At 42.5% G+C, this 19,809-nt stretch overlaps 5 protein-coding genes across 6 annotated transcripts; 3 read left to right on the top strand and 2 right to left on the bottom strand.

Annotated features, from left to right (window-relative positions):
- The first annotated feature begins 363 nt into the window (after positions 1 to 363).
- On the top strand, positions 364 to 2,383 carry LOC140778102 (probable aspartyl protease At4g16563). Its single transcript, XM_073122663.1, has one exon. It carries the CDS (start codon positions 689 to 691, stop codon positions 2,117 to 2,119), a length of 1,431 nt encoding a protein of 476 aa, XP_072978764.1. The 5' UTR covers positions 364 to 688; the 3' UTR covers positions 2,120 to 2,383.
- Positions 2,384 to 3,565: 1,182 nt separating this feature from the next.
- On the top strand, positions 3,566 to 4,162 carry LOC140778825 (NDR1/HIN1-like protein 3). The gene has a single exon (XM_073123696.1). It carries the CDS (start codon positions 3,566 to 3,568, stop codon positions 4,160 to 4,162), a length of 597 nt encoding a protein of 198 aa, XP_072979797.1.
- Positions 4,163 to 5,713: 1,551 nt separating this feature from the next.
- On the bottom strand, positions 5,714 to 6,664 carry LOC140779365 (NDR1/HIN1-like protein 10). The gene is made up of 2 exons (XM_073124391.1): positions 6,274 to 6,664; positions 5,714 to 6,191 (listed from the first exon to the last, which is right to left on the bottom strand). Exons 1-2 carry the CDS (start codon positions 6,634 to 6,636, stop codon positions 5,907 to 5,909), a joined length of 648 nt encoding a protein of 215 aa, XP_072980492.1. The 5' UTR covers positions 6,637 to 6,664; the 3' UTR covers positions 5,714 to 5,906.
- A 1,215-nt stretch (positions 6,665 to 7,879) lies between these two features.
- LOC140777414 (probable alpha,alpha-trehalose-phosphate synthase [UDP-forming] 7) lies at positions 7,880 to 12,380 on the top strand. Its single transcript, XM_073121501.1, has 3 exons — positions 7,880 to 10,178; positions 10,670 to 10,943; positions 11,265 to 12,380. Exons 1-3 carry the CDS (start codon positions 8,173 to 8,175, stop codon positions 11,610 to 11,612), a joined length of 2,628 nt encoding a protein of 875 aa, XP_072977602.1. The 5' UTR covers positions 7,880 to 8,172; the 3' UTR covers positions 11,613 to 12,380.
- Positions 12,381 to 14,091: 1,711 nt separating this feature from the next.
- On the bottom strand, positions 14,092 to 19,258 carry LOC140779660 (serine/threonine protein kinase OSK1-like). Of its 2 annotated transcripts, none has more exons than XM_073124848.1 (11): positions 19,155 to 19,258; positions 18,281 to 18,474; positions 17,593 to 17,777; positions 17,098 to 17,280; positions 16,854 to 16,985; positions 16,559 to 16,744; positions 16,073 to 16,162; positions 15,918 to 16,001; positions 15,651 to 15,791; positions 15,315 to 15,548; positions 14,092 to 14,417 (listed from the first exon to the last, which is right to left on the bottom strand). In XM_073124848.1, exons 2-11 carry the CDS (start codon positions 18,465 to 18,467, stop codon positions 14,304 to 14,306), a joined length of 1,536 nt encoding a protein of 511 aa, XP_072980949.1. In that variant the 5' UTR covers positions 18,468 to 18,474; positions 19,155 to 19,258; the 3' UTR covers positions 14,092 to 14,303. The 2 variants fall into 2 exon arrangements, with proteins under 2 accessions (XP_072980949.1, XP_072980950.1); XM_073124849.1 differs by having other exon boundaries at positions 19,098 to 19,242.
- Between the last annotated feature and the right edge of the window lie 551 nt (positions 19,259 to 19,809).

Raw genomic sequence — 19,809 nt, 5'->3', positions numbered from 1 at the left:
TCGGTCGACTTAAAGAGCAGGTAGCTAATATTTAGTTTAAAATAATTATTTATATATTTAATCTACGGGCTCATTCATTAATATGTATATATATACTTTCAGCTGCTGACGTGGCGGATTGGTTCTAACGGCTAGTAGTAGTGGTTTTGATTGCGGGTCCCGGCAGTAATGGTGCTTTGCTTGAGAATCCGTTGGATGGATCGATGCTTTCTGTCTTCTTCTCGCAGCCTGTCCACCGCCCCAGCTACTCTTCTCCTTCTCTGCCAAGCTTTGCATTCAGAGATTCTTCCTCCTCTCTCTCTTTTTTTTTTCTTTTCTCTCTCTCTCTCTCTCTCTCTCTCTCTCTCTCTCTCTCTCTATATATATATATATACATATTCTCTTGAATATATATTTTCTTAAAACTAATTAGCTTCAGCTGTGAGTTCGTAGGAAGGCTAGCTATGTAAACAGAGTGAGGTGCTGCTCTGTTAACAGACAAATTAGTCCTAACACTAACAGGTGGAGAGACAAAAGCTTCAATCATCCCACCAAGCCTCTTCCCTCAAGTTGATAATATATGCTTTTTCCGGGACCCACCGTCTTCCTCCTTTCTTCGGTCACAAAGAGCGGTGTGTGAATGTGATATTGTGATACCCACCCATTTGAAGCATCAGCATTGCTTCTTTCTCTGGCCATTTTTCCAACCATGGCTTTAATTCTCTTCTTCTTCCTCTTCTTCTCATCAATAACTCTCTCCACTTCCACTTCCACTACCACTTCCCTCTCGCTCCGCCACCACTTCCCCCGCGCCGGCGACGACGGCAACTTCCACCTCCGCCACGCGGCTGCTTCTTCCCTCCTCAGGGCGGCGCACCTGAAGCACCCCAAGAAAAAGCTTTCCAACTACTCGGTCTCCCCTCTCTACCCGCACTCCTACGGCGGCTACTCTCTCACCCTCTCCTTCGGCTCCCCTCCCCAAACCCTCCCCCTCCTCCTCGACACCGGCTCCCACATCTCCTGGCTCCCCTGCACCCACTCCTACTCCTGCCGCCAGTGCTCCACCAACAACACCCCCATCACACCCACCTTCCTCCCCAAGTCCTCCTCCTCCTCCCGCCTCATCGGCTGCTCCAATCCTTCCTGCCTCTGGATCCACCCCCGAAATTTCCTCTCCGATTGCCTCAGTTGCACCAATTCTTCTTCCTCCTCTGGTTGCGCTAGGGTTTGCCCCCCTTATGCTATCATCTATGGCTCCGGCTCGACCGCCGGCATCCTCCTCTCTGATTCGTTGATCCTCCCCTCGGGATCCGTCCCGGGTTTCGTCTTTGGCTGCTCCGTCTTCTCTGACAGCCAGCCCGCCGGAGGAATCGCCGGATTCGGCCGCGGGGCTCCGTCTCTCCCGGCGCAGCTGGGGTTGAGGAGGTTCTCTTATTGCCTCATTTCCCGCCGGTTCGACGACGACGCCGCCGTCAGCGGCTCCCTCGTCCTCGGCGGCCGCAAGCAGTCCGCCTCCGCAGACGGTCTCCGCTTCGCCCCCTTCCTCCCGAACCCTTCGGTTTCCGACCCGTTCTCCGTCTACTACTACGTCGCGCTGCGTCGGATCTCCGTCGGGGGGAAGAAGGTGAGGTTGCCGGAGGAGATCTTCGTTCCCGGCCCATCCGGCAACGGCGGCGCGATCGTCGACTCCGGCACGACGTTCACCTACATTGAGGCGGCGGCATTTGAGCTTCTCGTGGCCGCATTCGTCAACCGGGTCGCCGGCCGGTTCAACCGCTCCAGCGAGGCGGAGGACCGGACAGGGCTGCCGTTATGCTTCAATCTGCCGCCGGGGAAGGCGGCGGCGACGAAGACGGAGCTGCCGGAGCTGGCGTTCCACTTCAAGGGCGGTGCGGAGATGCGGCTACCCGTCGAGAACTCCTTCGTCCTCGCCGGACCCTCACCGGCGGCGGCGGCGGCGGCGGCGGAAGCGCCAGTGGCAGAGGCGGTCTGCCTTGCGATCCTATCCGACGGCGGCGGTGCCGGAGGCGGCGGACCGGCCGTTATAATTGGGAGCTTCCAGCAGCAGAACTACTACATGGTGTACGATCTGGAGCGGGAGCGTCTAGGATTCCGGCGGCAGTCGTGTCTCGCGTCGTAGCGGGAAGATTAAACGATAATAATAAATAATAATATGGATTAGATCTTAATGATGCGAATCATTACTAACTATTCATTTGTTGGATCTATCATTTATATGGGAAAAAGAAGGTGGGGAGCCGTTGGTCGTCAACTGGATGGATTCGATCGATTGGTTCGTTGGGTGTTTAAGGTGGCTTTTCCTTTTTGTTAAAGCTTTTGTATCTTTCTTTAATGGACCAAACTTTGGGAAAGAAAAGACCTACGAAGAAGGTGGTTCGCTTTACACTTTTCATGGCCCAAAAGACTATAAAGTCTATAGTGTAAACATAACCTTTTTGTTCTTTACGTCCACGCGAATAAAATTCCGTTATTCGCCTTTTATTATTCACCTCAATCCCTCATCTTACCCGTTGTTTAATGTCGTGAGGATAGACAGAAATCCACACCGCGCATTTGTAATGGATTAAGAAAGTATGCAGGAAATATGTCAATGTTATATATAAGTATTTTTCATGTTCTAATTCTAACACCATTTAATTTAATTGAAACACTGGCTAAATTCATACTTTCTTTTTAATTAAAAAAGAGTATTAATGGATACAAAATAAACAAGCAATTGAGACATTTGAGACCCTATCAATACTTTGACATGAGAGCTTGGTAAGATGTGAAACGGATTGGATTCTCTGCAGCCCTGCCCCTAAAATCACTAAATGAGCCTGCTATAAGAAAAGTAAAAAGGTTTGGAAAAGCATAATTAAACTCAATCCATATATATATTCTCTCATCATCATCATCATCATCATCATCCGGCCACCTCTTCAAGTCTTTGGCGTTGGTTGTAGCTGGAGCATCTAGCTCTCTCTGCATGCACCAAAAAGAAAACACTCGGACCATTCAAGACCCAGAAGTGTAGGAGTGATGCAGAGCAAAGAAGAAGTTTTCAAGGAATGTTATATTCTCAATGTTTGTAAAAGATGATAACCAAGCTGCAGATTGGCCAAAAACTAGTTTCCTGCTGACCTTGTTGAACTTGTAAACCTAGTGGCAGAGCTGTTCTTAGCCAATACAACTCATCCTTTTCCTAGAAAAATAAAAACTAGATCAAAAACTTTGTCCACATTTATTTATTTATTTTTTTAAAAAAAAACTCTGTCCACACGACGACGAGCATAGTTGACCTTAGAGCCCTGTCAGGCAACAAATTGTCAACTAATTGGCAGTTTATCATTTGCCATTTTCAAATCGTAGCCAAGCAGAAGCTGCCAGGTTGCAAAAATGCATGAAGTTATTGCAATCTAGGATGCAGATGATCGACTAGAATATTAGTTCTCCTTGCACCATTAAGTTATAACCTCTCCGACAACTCTCTATATAAACACTCCTCCTTCGACCATAACCATATTAATTATTTGTACTCATTCAACACCTCCCTCAATCTCATCATCTCTTCCTATCTCGAGTGATGCCTCGCCATGATTCGAGCTGCGGCATGCGTTGCCTTCTCTACACCCTCTTCAAGTACATCTTATCCTTCGCCGTCTTCTCCGCCGTCGTCGCCGTCGTCCTCTGGCTCATCTTCCGTCCCGACGACATCAAAGCCTCCGTCGACGCCGCCTCTTTGACAATATTCACCCTGTCCTCCACCACCGCCAACAACCTCAACTACAACCTCACCCTCGACATGAGCATCCGCAACCCTAACAAAAGGACCAGCATCTACTTCGAGTACGTCGAGGCCCAGGCGCTCTACGCAGGCTCTCGCTTCGGCTTCACGACGCTGCCTCCGTTCTATCAAGAGCACAAGACTACTAAACCCATACATCCTGTGTTCCAAGGGAGTCAACTCGTGGCTGGGGGTTCAGTTGTGACAACTTACGAGAGGGAATTGGGTGAGGGCTACTTCTACATCGACGTGAAGTTATATACCAAGCTCAGGTTGAAGGCCTGGATAATTAAGAGAAACCGTCTTAAGTCGAAGATCCACTGCACCCTCAAGTTGCCGGTGCCGGGGAGCTCGAATGCGGCGTTCGAGGGGACCAAGTGCGATGTGGACTTCTGATCATTATTTGCATGGATTAATTGGAAATGGATATATAATTCATTTGCATGAGACTTGATGGTTTAATTTGTCCTTCTTCTCCTTCTTCTTCTTTTCCGTTGGTATGTAGCACCGTACATATATAGGCTTTGGTGCACTTGTCTTTATTATTGCATGTATACACGTGTGTTTAATATCTTTTATGCAGTGTTTAATATCTTTTAGATAGAATGCGAGTTAAGCCGTCCATCTAAACCGATTAGTGTTGACTGTTATAATGTTGGCAATATTAAAGCTAGAGAGCTTGATCTTGAGCCAGACTGCAGGGAATTGAATTCTGAATATGAACAAGATCGAAAAAGTCTGACACCATATATATATATATATATGCCTAGGGTGTGGCATTAGTGTTCTCATTAAAATCATTCCAAGTGGGAAAGAGGTTATTAGCAAAAGAGCTAGCTCTTCTTCCCTACTCTTTCTACCTATCTATCCTTTTACGAAGAAAAGAGATATAACTATTGATTTACGTAAGGGTATTATAAGAAGATTAACAAGTTAAGTCCTACAACCGGTTCAATAGGTGACTGCTTATTTCTAGTCTTTAATTTCCATATTAAGCTAAAGTTTTTATTTTCGTGCATACATACATCTTATTTCTAAATCTAGTCTAATCCCATATGTCTAAGAGTTTTATGATTGATTCAAACTAAAATTGGTTAACGATGCATGGCCGACTTCACCAAGCCTAATGTCATTATTTATTAGTGGCTTAATCTAGGAGATAAACTTTCAGACTTAAATTTGCATCCTACTCCTATAATTTAATGAGTAGTTAACTAGGGCAAATAAGTATGATCTATCACAAATTATGCTGATTTGGTAACTGGATTTGCCTAAGTAACTTTTGGCAATCTATGGCATAGTATTCTCCTCGCATAATCACTTTGCAAAAACACTAGTACGCCCTTAGGTTGAGCATTAAGGGCTATTAAACCGAGTACTGGGAATAGAGATAGGTCTCACCTGTTTTTATATTTGTTATATTAGAATTGAAATTTATGTGGGTTATTGAAACATTTTCCATAATAAACTGCATAAAAAAAAATTAAACAAGCAACAGAGGAGCAGCAAGCAATTGACCGTCTCCAAGCAACAGAGGAGCAGCCAAAGTCAAGGGTCAGCAGATGATTATGTTATACTGGACCTCGAGGTGCTAAGAGAGTCCAGAGAAAAGTGGAAGCTATCTTTGTTTGGCAAATTCCTCGATAGAAGAATCCCCATTGTTACACTAAATAGCATTTTAGAAAGGCTATGAGATGATATAGATGGATTTTTATGTATTAGATATGGAGGATGGTTTTTTTTATGTATTCCGATTCGACCTTCATCGGATGCTTTCACCACTGCTCCGGTCTTGATTCAATTTCACAATCTCGAAGCTCTCATACTTATGGTGACGTGCATTCCGGTAAACTGCTAAGAGTTGATGAGACCACGCTGAGGTGGACGTGAAGAAGGGAGTCAACCAGTGCGACGTGAACTTTAATTTTGATCATATTTGCGTGCATGGAAATGGATGTATAGTTTGCATGACACGAGATGACGAATTTAATTTTCACCATATACATGGATATATGTATGTATGCGTGTGCCTTGTGACTACAGTTGTTTAGAAACGAAGTTACCCTACTATAAAAGCAAATAAAAAGAAAAAGAATAAAATTGAGAATGCTGGAATTAATCGAAACACCAGTCGAGTCGATCAATACTCGACAACTCTGCACTTGGTCCTCTGGAAATCCCTACCGGCGTCCCAACTGATCCCCGTTGTAATCAACTGCAACCTCAACGGACACTCGACTCTCAAGGAGTGCCTCTTCGTCACCGCTGCGCCAAACCTATACCGGACCCTACCTTCCAGCCGTACCTCAACGTCAGACAACCCCGTCCCGTCGTCATACTTTAACTCTTCAATGCCGACACTCTCGATCGGCACGTACGTGTGCCGTTGCACGATCGCCGTCACGATGTCCGTGTTCTTTTGCTCCTGTTGTTAGGATCAGGATTAGTTGACTAAAAAGCTGTTAAATAACAAGCTGGTGATGCATATCGCTTCTTAAAATACATACCTGATAGAAGGCGGGTAGCGTTGTCCATCCCAACGGCTCGTTGTTGCTGAACGCATCAGCCTCAAGCCTGTCGTAGTGGATGCCGACGAAGTAATTAGGGTTGCGGAGGGCGACGGTGAGGGAGAGGTTGAAGAAGGTGCAAGAATTCGAGGTGTCTGCGACGACGGTGAAGCGGGTGAGGGAGGCGGTCTCGACGATGACTTGCATCTCGTCGGGGTGGTAGAAGAGGTACAGTATGAGAGCGACGAAGCCGAGGACGATGATGACGACGATGAAGACTTTGACGAGAGTGGAGAGGAGGTGGAGGAAGGAAGTCCGTGGCGATGACTCCGTTGGCGTTCCACTGTTGTTGGTTTCATCCATAGTTGAGGAGAAATGAAGAAGATTAACTCAAGACAGACTAATAGAGAGAGAGAGAGAGAGAGAGAGAGAGAGAGAGAGAGAGAGAGAGAGAGAGAGAGATCAGAGAATTAATATACATGATGAAATGCAATGATCTCAAATACCAAATAATAAATTTCTATTTTATTAATTATGGTTCCTTGATTTTTCTTTTGATTTGTTCCTAAATTAGAAGAACACGTAGATTTGAATCTCTTTAATCAATAAGAAAATTATTTGAAAAAATTTAGGGTTTACAAGGCCCATGGCCCAGCATTGAGCAAGCCCATTAGCGGCACCGCCGTTGTATGACCCCGTCCCGTTCCGTTCTCGAGAGACCACCGTTTCATCTTCCTGGCCCGAACGATCGCGGCCGTTGGTTTCATCCTCCTCCCTGGATTTTGACCGCCCACTGCTAGAGGTCTAGGAGTGCCTCGACATTCGTGGAGATGACAGCTCGGCCTCAGCTGTTCCACCTCACATCCCAATGAGTTCGTCCATATCTTACGTGGCGGCTACTGGATGGTTGCATTTTATTATTATCCACCAATAAAGTAATCCGTCGTGGCGAAGAAAGAAGTTTATCCCGCACGTGCCCCGAAGCTGTATAAATTTGATCCCGATAATTATATTATCCATCCAACAACCGCATAGTTCTCCACGAGTTTTATTCTCGGTCAAATCACGTTTAACGCTGTCAGGGCCGTCGATGCGGGCGATACGGACGGCCGTGATCTCACATTATTGAGTCATAATAGTCGGGCGACGCCTAGTTTTCTCCTCTGACGACGGTGTTAGGTACGATAAAGGAACCCATTAAGGCAAGGTCAACCTTATAATAAGGCGACTTAATCAGCCAGTTTATTACTAGTTTAAGACGAAAACTATCTTATAAATTTGTAATAAATAAAATAAAAGTGAATTACGCGAGACTGTCCGCCCACCAAGTACACCTAAAAAAACCATCGGAAAACGTGGTGTCACGAATTCCACGTCACACCGACGCAGCTGTTGCGTGGACACGTCATCTGCAGCTGGCGTTATCCATCTCATCCAGTGAGGCTCCGTCACGTCGCCCACCGGAGCAAGTTCGTGTAGCCAGAGCTGCAGGAGAATCTCATCTCTGGGCGCGTTTGTTTGTTTGTTTGTTTTTTATTTTTTATTTTTGAGTCAAAGACCCAACAAAAGGATCAGGAAAGGCAAAGGAGGGAGGGAGAGGGAGGGGAGGACTTAATAATAAGTCGGCTGGCCAACCTTATCCTGTTTCCTCCTGCTTTCCCTCCAACTATCTCTACACATCAATGCAACAGCGCATAATCGCATATCCCTCTCTTCCTTTATTCACTATCTTCCTCTATTATTCCTTATCCTATCCGTTCCCTTTTATTCCACAAATATCAGAATTAAATCACGCAACTTATCCCTCCTCTCCTTATTCACACAAAGCAGTTACCGGAAGCTCGTCTCCGCGATCGAGCTCCTGGGTTCCGATCGGATCCGAGAAGTTCGAAGCAAAAGATGATGTCGAGATCGTATACGAATTTGCTTGATCTCGCCGCCGGGAACCTGACGGCGCTTGGTGGTGGTGGCGGCGGCGGCGGCGGTCTGCGGCGGATGTCGCGGGTGATGACGGTGCCGGGGACGCTCTCCGAGCTAGACGGTGACGGCGACGGCGACGAGGTGTCCTCCGACGTGCCGTCGTCGCTGTCGCAGGATCGGATCATAATTGTGTCGAACCTGCTGCCGATCCGGTCCAAGCCACGGCCCGACGGGCATGGATGGAGCTTCTCGTGGGACGACGACTCGCTCCTCCTCCAGCTCAAGGACGGGCTCCCAGCCGACATGGAGGTCGTCTTCATCGGCTCCCTCGCTGTCGACGTCGACCCCGCCGACCACGATGACGTCGCCCAAACCCTACTCGACCGGTTCAACTGCGTCCCCGCCTTCCTCCCCGATGACCTCTTCGACAAGTTCTACCATGGGTTCTGCAAGCAGTCGCTCTGGCCGCTCTTCCACTACCTCCTCCCCTTCTCCGCCGACCACGGCGGCCGCTTCGATCGGTCGCAGTGGGAGTCCTACGTCCTCGCCAACAAGCTCTTCTCACAGAAGGTCATCGAAGTCATCAACCCGGAAGAGGACTACGTCTGGATCCACGACTACCATCTCATGGCGTTGCCGACCTTTCTCCGCCGCCGGTTTAACCGGCTTCGAATGGGATTCTTCCTCCATAGCCCGTTTCCGTCGTCGGAGATCTATCGCACTCTTCCCGTTCGCGAGGAGATCCTCAAAGCCCTACTCAATTGCGATCTGATTGGGTTTCATACCTTCGATTACGCTCGCCATTTCCTTTCTTGCTGCAGCAGAATGCTAGGAATTGAGTACCAATCCAAGCGTGGGTACATTGGATTAGACTACTACGGCCGCACAATTGGCGTCAAGATCATGCCGGTAGGAATCCACATGGGCCAGCTGGAATCGGTTCTCCGGCTCCCGGATAAGGAGTGGCGTGTCGCAGAGCTCCAGCGGCAATTTGAAGGAAAGACTGTTCTTTTGGGCGTTGACGACATGGATATTTTCAAGGGGATGGATCTCAAGATTTTGTCTTTTGAGCAGATGCTTAGATTGCATCCTAAGTGGCAGGGGAGGGCTGTTCTGGTCCAGATTGCCAATCCTGCGAGGGGCCGCACAGGGAAGGATCTTGAGGAGATCCAGTCTGAGATACATGAGAGTTGCAAGAGAATAAACGATGAATTTGGTCGCCCTGGGTATAGCCCGGTTCTGTTCATTGATCGCTCCATGTCGAGTGTAGAGAGGGTTGCATATTATACAGTTGCTGAATGCGTGGTGGTTACTGCGGTGAGAGATGGGATGAACTTAACCCCATATGAGTACATTGTCTCTAGACAGGGGATATCTGAGCGGGAACAGGGTATGGAAAGTGATGGCCCCAGGAAGAGCATGCTGGTGGTGTCGGAGTTCATTGGGTGCTCGCCGTCGTTGAGTGGTGCAATTCGTGTCAATCCGTGGAATATTGAGGCGACAGCTGAGGCGATGAATGAAGCCATCTCACTGTCTGATGTGGAGAAGCAGCTGCGTCATGATAAGCACTACCGGTATGTGAGCATTCATGACGTGGCCTATTGGTCAAAAAGCTTTCTGCAGGACCTGGAGAGAGCTTGCAGGGACCACTCCAGGAAGAGATGTTGGGGGTTCGGTTTGGGATTCGGATTTAGGGTGGTTGCCCTTGACCCCAATTTCAGTAAGCTTAACGTGGATGCCATTGTCTCAGCTTATAAACTGTCAAAGAGCAGGGCTATATTACTTGACTACGATGGGACAGTGGTTTCGCAGACATCCATTAACAAAGAACCAAGCCCTGAAGTTATAAGGATTATCAACGCACTGTCCCTGGATGACAAAAATGTAGTATTCATCGTTAGTGGGAGAGGAAGGAGCAGCTTAGGGAAGTGGTTTTCTCCATGTCGTAGGCTTGGCATTGCAGCGGAACATGGTTACTTTTTAAGGTATATTTCTTCTTTTTATTTGTTCTGTTATTTCTTTACCTTAGTTGTTTACAATTCATATGATGGGCGTTGAACATATCCTGTGTTCTCTAAGTAGAAAAAATTCATGCTATAATAGTAGGATGTTATTACGCTGAACACATTTTTACCTAATATTCATGAAAGTATGAAGTGCTTAAAGATTATTTGTTGTTGTTTGCATCTGCATATATCCATATCTATATTGGTTATTCTCATCTAATGGGAAAAGTCAAGAATATGACAGCCATCCTTGAATTGAGAGACTGAGCAACATGAAATAGCAACATCGACTAAAATAGAGATCTTGTGTTCGTCAATTTTTGAATTTCTGTTTTTTTAGCAGTTGTGAATTGATAATGATAACGGTTACATGCTGACTCAAACTCTTGCTGCTGAGAAAGTGTACATTGCCAAAGGGAATGGAGGAAAGCTATGTACTAATATATCCTCCCTTTACTCAACATTTGCAGGTGGAGTAGAGATGAAGAATGGAAAACAAGCAGCCAGAACTCCGACTTTGGATGGATGCAGATGGCAAAGCCAGTAATGAAACTATATACAGAAGCCACGGATGGGTCATCTATTGAACCCAAAGAAAGTGCTTTGGTGTGGCACCATCAAGATGCTGACCCAGGCTTTGGATCTGCACAGGCAAAGGAAATGCTTGATCATTTAGAAAGTGTACTCGCTAATGAGCCTGTATCGGTGAAGAGTGGTCAGTTCATTGTTGAAGTAAAACCTCAGGTGTGTCTTGCTTTGACATTATCCTTCATTTCATATCATCTGTCTCCATTTGATTACGTTGGTTTCTCTATCTCATTTCTACTGAAGTTGGTCACTGTTTCCATAAACCTAAGCTATTTATATTTTTAAGCCATCTGCCATCTTCAAGAGGCTACAAATTTTTTTTGAAAAAACTTTTGGCCTTAGTTGTTTCCCCTATAAAATCCATTTGGTTGGTGCCAAGCTACTTCTGCAGAAATACATAATCTAACATACACATTGATTTTATAGGTATAGCTTTTACAGCTGTTGTCTTTGCTTCTTCTTGGTGATGTGTTGCAGGGAGTTGGGAAAGGATTAGTAGCTGAGAAGATCCTCTCAACAATGACAGAGAATGGGAGGCAGGCAGACTTTGTGTTGTGTATCGGAGATGACAGGTCAGACGAGGATATGTTCGAAGGCATTGCCGACTTCATGACAAAGAGCTTGGTCACACCCAACACGTCGTTGTTTGCTTGCACGGTTGGGCAGAAACCAAGCAAGGCCAAATATTATCTGGACGACACAGCTGAAGTCGTAAACATGCTCGGAGCACTTGCAGATGCCTCTGAACCCTCCCCTTTGATTGAGGCAGGAGCAGAACCATCCCTGTCCACTGAGGCAAAGAGTCAAAGAAACATAGTGATATAACATATTCACAAGTCTAACATGGAGAAAGTTTCTTTGTTCTGATGGGCCTGGAACTAGCAGTATCAACTAATTGTTCTGGAGCTATCAAATGCTTATCTGGTAAATAGCTAACATTTTGCATCTGTTGTTGAGAACAAATTCAATCTGAAAAATGGTATACATCATTGGGAAGGTTGGTAAGTTGGTGGTAGCTGCAGCAAATATGTTCGTGTTCATAACTAACTTGGAGCTTTTTGCCCCTTTTTATTCTTCTCTATATTGACATGTTGAAGAAGTGATGTTTACTAACAAAATCTTTGCAACATGAAAGGTGAAATTTGATTCGTTTGTTTGCCATTTTGTTACGTCTGTTCTTCAAGCATTTTTGATCCTATGTGTTCTCTGAGACACTTCCACCCTAAGCTCCAAGCTTTCAATGAAGACCGAAGGATCATTTTAGGTTTACAGGTTCGGATACATAAGCATTCAGCTGGCATAATGGTGGTGTGAAGCTGATGTGCTTGAATTATCAGGAGAGCAATTCAGTTTTGAAGCAAAAGCTGGTACTCAACAAGCAAATCAGTTTTGATTCACATCTTATCAATGTGTCAGCAATTTTTTGAGGTATGCTTAACATGTAATTGAGTGCCAGACTTATCTTATGGCTTCTGAACCTTAATACAGTTGTGTTTAATCCCCTGTTGTCATCTTAGCCTCTACTCTCTAATTAACTTTGTAAGGTAAATGTATAACTTTCCTCATCTATAAGAATTGTTCATGTCTTCTGCATATGGATTTTACTTTTATGTTATGCCCTCTGCAGTGTGGAAGTATCCCCTTTCCATGAAAATAACCAGTAACTTACTTTTCGTTGGCGTTGATCAATTTATTGGAAACTATTTGCATCTCCTAATTTGATATATCTCAATGCATCTTCAAAATTAATTTCTTAATTGCGGATGAAACATGATACAGGGTGAAAGGATTAAAGGAAACCTGGGATGAATGATAGGGAAGTCACCTTGTGAAGTATTTCAGATGTAATGGTGATATGAGAGAGTTTGGAAACAAAATATCAGAATACAATTGGATATATTTATGATCTCCTCGGACTAATTTTTGTAGTCATTAATCTCCACAAGGTTGCTTAACGTGTAATCATCTAAATACAATTTGAAAAGCTTCCGAGCTTTGGAAAGGTTAGTCATTGAAATCATCAATCTCCCACAAGATTCCAAGTTTTAAAAGGAGCATACCAAATCATCATTTGCCTTTGCGGCTTTGCTGCACGTTGATCTCCTACCCATAAAGAAGGCCGATAAGAAAGTCGAGATAGCTTTTCTTTTTCTAAAAGATCTTTTTTTCCCCCCCTGAATTCATTTCATGTACAGCTTTTCTAAAGGTAGTTCAGTTTTATCCATTACACTTTGCTAATTCGTTTCATGACATCTAGCAAGGTCGGCAACCTTCACTTTTATGGGCACTATCTTAAATAGCCAATATCGATAACTGTATGCATCTCTAAGAGCTACCTGCAACTAATGAAAGAGAAAGAGAAAGAAAAAGAAAAAGTAAAGGAAAAAAGAACGATGAGAAAAGAAAACGCACACAGTTTGAGCAGAGGAAAGAGGATTCCTTTTCTTTTTGTGTGTGTGTGTGTGTGTGTGTGTTAAAAAGGAAATGCATTACCTTAAGAAAGGGCACAAAAATACTTCAATTATCTAGAGTGATGATACCTAGAGCATCCGATTTTAACAAGGGCAAAGCCACCCAAAAAGAAGAAGAACATTGAATTCTCTCCTATATTAGCTAAACCATTTGCAGCATGATTTACCTCCCTATAGCAATGGGAGAAGGAAGAGATATGCAGAATATTAATAAGGGAAAAACAAACATCCAGGTAAAAAGTGATGCCAACTCCAAAGGTAATTTGACTTGTGCATAAGGACGTGAATGAGATTTGTGGAGGCTGATTCGATTAGAAAATCAAGCAGATTATATTCGTGCACTTTTTTTATTTTATTTTATTTTAAAAAAAGCAATCAGCAGTGCTTCGATCTCAGCTTGGAAAGGGTCTTGAATAACAGCATCAAAGCACCAGCTAAGATTTCTAGGACAATAACTTATCCTTTTCAAGTTTTTTAGAGTCATCCACAATTACATTTATACCGATAATTCTCAAGAAAGGGGATTAAAAGGACAAAAGAGAAGATTTTTTTTTTTAAATTCTAGACTAAAGTCACAAACCACACAGTAAACCATCCAAGATCATCAGGCCATCTCATCAAAATACATACTCGGTTACCCTTCAGGTGGGTAATCACAACAATTACCTCCCTATTGGCAAAGTTTTATTAAGGCTGATGTAAGGAGGAACCACTGCAGAAAAGTGGTAGCCAAGAAATTTCACCACCAAAACAAAATATGCACAAAATTAGTCCGAAGGCATGAATTACTCCGGGGAGTTTCTAAAATAATTCCAAAAAGCATGAGAATCAACTTAGTCAATCCCACATGATAGCCAGAAAACCAGAGGAATATTGCCTATCTTGCATGGTTATTCAGAAACAGTGAAGCACGACAGCCATCAAAGTTTACACACCAGAGAGAATATAAAATGCCTATGTACATTGATCTGCGGCGCAACCTTCCCAACACAAATGCTACAACACTTGCAGCCATCAGGAGTGGCCAAAATAATGGCAGGCAGCATCATAGTACCCTAAGCTGAGCAAGGAAGTTGGCACACAAGTCCAGAAAGAGGAACTGTGGCCCATTGACCCTCTGCAGGTCAAGGAGATACTTCTCGTCTCTCGTCTTGTAGAGCTATATGAAGTGAAATAATTTCATCATTAGATGCATGATCAGAAAAGTAAAATTTTGTGCAAACTGAATATGATAAATATCACAAGTAACTATCATAATTTCAACTCATAAATATCATAACTACCCGAAACAACAATTTATATTTTAGAGGAAATTGTAGAATAATGAAAATGCCTCTTCGAGCTGAATGAAGCAAGTTTCCGACACAAATACTAGTAGGCACATGCACAATATGTCAAAACTACCAAATCAATAATGCACATCGGAATAACAAAACCAGATTAAAAGTAGACTTATCTTGCATACACTATATGCAGATTTTTGCAGAAATTGACTTGGCAACATTTTAGCACAAAGGACCCTTTGTTCTAATTTAGGAGAACTTTTAATCTAATGATTTTTAATAGAAACTTGTCTAATCCTACAAAGAAATTATACATATGATTGCAAATTTGTAAAATTGTTGTACTATCACATTTTGACTACGTCCAGTCAAATTAGATCAGATTGGCTGTTGCCTTCTCTGAAACTGAACTAAGTGATAATAGAGAAGTTATTTTATAGAGATGCAGCCAAATGCAACTTTTAGCAAATGAATTCAAAAAGATCAAATGTAAGCAATAGATAAACCAGAAAGAAAATAAACTTTGAATATGTTAGCCAGTCTATGCATTTCTAGACCAGGAAACTTACAAAAACCAAAATAGAAACAAAGAATAGGAATTTTGCATTCTCCAGCCAAAGGTTGAATCCAGAAAATGCTTAATGCATGATACTATTGTATGAACAAATTGCATATTGCCATCCTAAATTAGATGTGCATTAGCACAAAAGATCCAGAACTGTAGTTTTATATCAAAAGGTTATAAAGATATTAAGATATAGGGGAATAGATACCTGAATTTCAAACTTGACTATGTTAGATGACTTCTCATCAATGTCGTCATTTTCGACAATGCCAGATTCCTCACTGAAACCATGATTGAAATGAAGCACGCTTTCAGCATGACCTGGAAAACCAGGAGACCATCTGCATTTCATGTTGTAGTGTCCAATCTTTTTCCAACAAATGCTTAATTCTTGCAGTGCTTTGAGGACCTCCGTCATTATTTCACGAGGATGAGCTCGAGACTATAAAGTCAATGAAGCAATAATCAAAGAGAGAGGTACAAAACTGACAAAAAGAAACAGAATCAAAATTAAAGAGAAAAGTCAACAAAACAATGAAATGACCTGAAGTCCAAGAGCCCATTTTCTTTCAACAGGAAAATGTGGCCTTAATCCGATCCCTTGAGGATCCATATATCCTGTCATATGATGTGTGCTTGCTGAAGTCGGTGAATCATAGGGAGTTGTACGAGAGAAACTAGAATCCTAGATAATACAGCCACTTATACTTTTTAGACAATGAAATTCACATAGTTTTAGGGGCAATATAACCTAATATCCATATTTTCACCAAAAAAAAATTATCTAGATCTATAGGTATGTAAAACTCACCATAGCTTCTTGATACTCAGCTCCAAGATAGCCACTTGTGGCACGAAATCTATTGTCCAGAAGTAAATAATATGCAACAGTTGCCTACCATGCTTTTGCAAAATCAGTTACAATTCCAAAGAAAACATTGTTTAGAAAATTTCCACACAAAATACCTCATTCTGCAGTCTGTTATGAAGAGATTCAACCAACTGGTTCTTGTCGAAACCCATCTTAATTACATCCTGAAGAGTTTCTTCATCAATCTACAAGTGACAGTATATTGGAAAAATTATTTTTTGAAGGTACAAGTAAAATAGCAAATAATCAATATCCACATTTCAGAGCATTAACTATGACTTATTTACAGATGTATAGAAAGAATATTGTCCAAATCATCCTTCTAAATAATGCAAAAACTAATGGCATAGCCTCACTAAAGTACAATGTACGATGCGAAAAGCTCATCAACAAATATATGGCTTTAGCATACCAGTCTGATAAACCACAAGAAAACCAAGGGCGGAAAGTTGGACTGCATACTCATGTAGAAAACAACACTTCCACATGCATAATAAGATCAGACACCCTATGGAGATGAAAGAGATAACAGACATGGAAAGGGCCAAATCGAGCAACTATGTCCAACAAAAGCATCATACCTTTTTAACTTGCTGTATTGTATTGGGTGGGGGAACAGCTAAGTAGCGTGGAAGTCGAGCTTGGAACCATGGATGTTCACGAATTTCACGAATTGTTATTCGTTTCATAGGATCAACAACTAGCATCCTGGGAATCAAATCCCTCGCTGAAGCTGACAAATGGCTGGGAAGGGTATATATCCCACTCTAAAAGTGACCCAAAAAAAAAAATCAGATCAGATTTCTGAAGAACTTTCCGCTTAAACAACTGCAGCATCATATATACCAATATAAATTCTGGCAAATGCTACCTCACCTTTATTTTCTTAAACAAGTTAGGGATGTTCTCATCATCAAAGGGAAGAGTGCCGCAAAGAAGGGCATATAGAATAACACCACAACTCCAAACATCAACCTCAGGACCAGCATATAGTTTACCAGAAATCACCTACAGAGGAAAGTCTGGTATGTTACTGAAGCCATCTTCACACAAGCATTTTTTAGTGTACATCAAAACATGCAGAAACGACATTTCTCAAGATGTGGTACTAATTAAGTACCTCAGGAGCAGCATAATTTGGGCTGCCACAACTAGTCTTCAGAAAATGACCATCACGCATAACATTGCTTAAGCCAAAATCTGCAATTTTAACATTACATCTGGAATCCAATAATAAGTTCTCTGGCTTTAGATCACGATGAACTACCATATTCCTGTGGCAGTACTCAATACCAGATATGATCTGTTTCAAGGACAAAATTAAAAATCTATCAAGAGAGTGAAGAAATCATATCCTACGTTTCTATGCTTTCAATATATATTGCATTTCACATGCAAAGGAATGACTAGGAAATAGGAAACATTAGCTAATGCAAAATGCAGCTAAAACAGTAACGAAAGAGACAGTGGAACCTCCGCGCAGACCTATTAAGAAATATAGGATATGCAAATTCCTGCCAATCTAAGAGAACCAGTACAGTAATTGTTCGGACTTAGGAGTATAGAAATGCATATGCAGAGAAGAAGGAACGGGGCTAAATTGTTATAAACATACCTGCTGAAAAAAACGGCGAGTCTCATCCTCTTGTAACCTACCCCTCTCTACAATGTAATCAAACAGCTCCCCTGACTTGACGTACTCCATCACAACAAAAATATCTGTATTTGTATCTATGACTTCATAAAGTCGTATTATGTGGGGATGCATGAACAATCTTAATATCTTGATCTCTCTCTTAACTGCAATACAAAGAATTAAAAAGGTTAGATTCTACATGTTAAGGGCCTGACAAACAGATACATTCAATTTCATTTTAAGTGTCTTGGTATCAAGTTCTCAACCACAAATTGTTAAAATATCACAGATAGAGGGGAAAGTAAGGCAAAATCTCACTGGACAATTTGGGTATGTAGCAATTCACACTAAAGTTGTACAGATCAGAAAGCAAATGCAAGTCTACAATCTACATGGAAAGGAGAAGCAGCAGCTAGCACAGGAGAGACAAAATGATCCATGAGGAGTTAATATATACACTAGTTACATAATCAGACTAACAAATATCACAATCTAATGCTCAAGGAAACATTTATTCATAGCAGTTGAATGTATATATGACCAACCCATATAGGAAATAACACTACAAAATGCTATATTAAGAAATAAAATGCTAAGTAGCAAACATCAAATTTGTTTGAAGACAAAAGACAGATGCAATTTCCCAAAGAATATACTTGCTACGTACCTTTTTCCTCCATTTCCATTTTTCTTATTGTACGACGGTTGAGGATCTTGATAGCAACCTTGTGACCCGTCAATATATGTTCGGCAATTTTTACCTTCCCAAAAGATCCAATGCCCAATGTTTTTCCAAGTTTATAGTTTCTTAGCAGCATGTCAGCATTACCACCTCCTCTATTAGATCCCTCCATTTTCACTCTAGAATATAACACGAGGTCAATTAGATTAATAGACAGCATGACAAAATTTGTGCGCAACAATCACAAAGTCAACATAAAATTATGTCAATGCTCAAAAGAGTTACAAATGCACATAAAACTGTGTTAGACAGTCTACGATTTTACTAAGTTTATTATAGATTACAGGGAGCAGCAATAGACACCAAAATCCCATAAAACCAAAAATATTTTTCCAGTCTAATAAGGAGAGGACGGCAGCGTGATGACTTATTTGATCAAGTAAGCACAACAAAAAAATGCTGCTAATTCTTAAAACTCCATATAGAAAAGAAACAAGTCCAATCAACAGAAGGTTACTAGTTCAAGTTTTGCAAGCTCAGAGATCTAAAAACACCTCGAAGAGAGAGCAACAGAGAGAGAGAGAGAGAGAGAGAGAGAGAGAGAGAGAGAGAGAGAGAGAGAGAGAGATAAATATCAAAATGAATCCCGAAAACTACAAAAGGTCGCAAAGCTTCCGAATTCCACACCGGGAACCAAGAGTACTACTAATTAAATTTGATATGCGATCCAGATCTAAATTTCAATCGCCCTTGACGAATCCGAGGGCTTCTTTCCTGATACAGGTACAATCAAAACAAGTACCCGATGCGCAGCTGTACAAGAGTAGAGAGGGAAAGAGGTGATCGGAGGAGAACCGACCAGATGACCCGGCGAACGGCGACAATTCCCCGTCGGAGAAGGATGGGAAAGAGGGTAGTTGCGAGAAGACGGAGATACAATGGCGAAAGCAATCGAGGTCAATTTTGTCTTGTGAGGGGTGGGGGAACGGGGCCTACCTTTTTCATGGCCACGTGTTCACATTTGATTGGCTTCCTCAAGAAAATTCCTGCACCTGGTTCTGCAGACGATCGGACTCCCAACTATGAAATATTCGGGTATAAGAATAAGATACACGAGAAACCCTATAGGGTTTTCTCCGCCCCATTCTTCCCTCTTGCTCTCTTCCCTCATCGCCGAGCCTTAGTGGATGCAGTTGGCGTTTAAGATTATCTGCTACTTTTGCTAGTGGAGTTCGATGCGCACTTTGGGGTCTTGTGGTTACTAATGGAGTGATACCCTCCTCCTTGGTATCTGTTTTAGTTCTAGTATGCATGCTTTAAAATCCCTTGTTTTTCAATTAAACTTTACGTTCTTGATTTTGGAGTACTCGAAGTATCGCATTGGAGTTTTGATGTTGCAGATAAAGGTATACATAAAAAAATAAATAAAGCAAGTTTCTTGGTGTTTCTTGAATCAAGTAAGCGCATTTTTTACATGGAGGAATGTCGGGGAGGAGGTGGAGGTTACGAGCAAC

Source organism: Typha angustifolia, chromosome 15 (genome assembly GCF_048772165.1).
Source record: "Typha angustifolia cultivar Huaian chromosome 15, ASM4877216v1, whole genome shotgun sequence".
Taxonomy (NCBI): domain Eukaryota; kingdom Viridiplantae; phylum Streptophyta; class Magnoliopsida; order Poales; family Typhaceae; genus Typha; species Typha angustifolia.
Note: the sequence above shows the minus strand (reverse complement) of the source record. Positions and strands in the feature narration are given on the sequence as shown.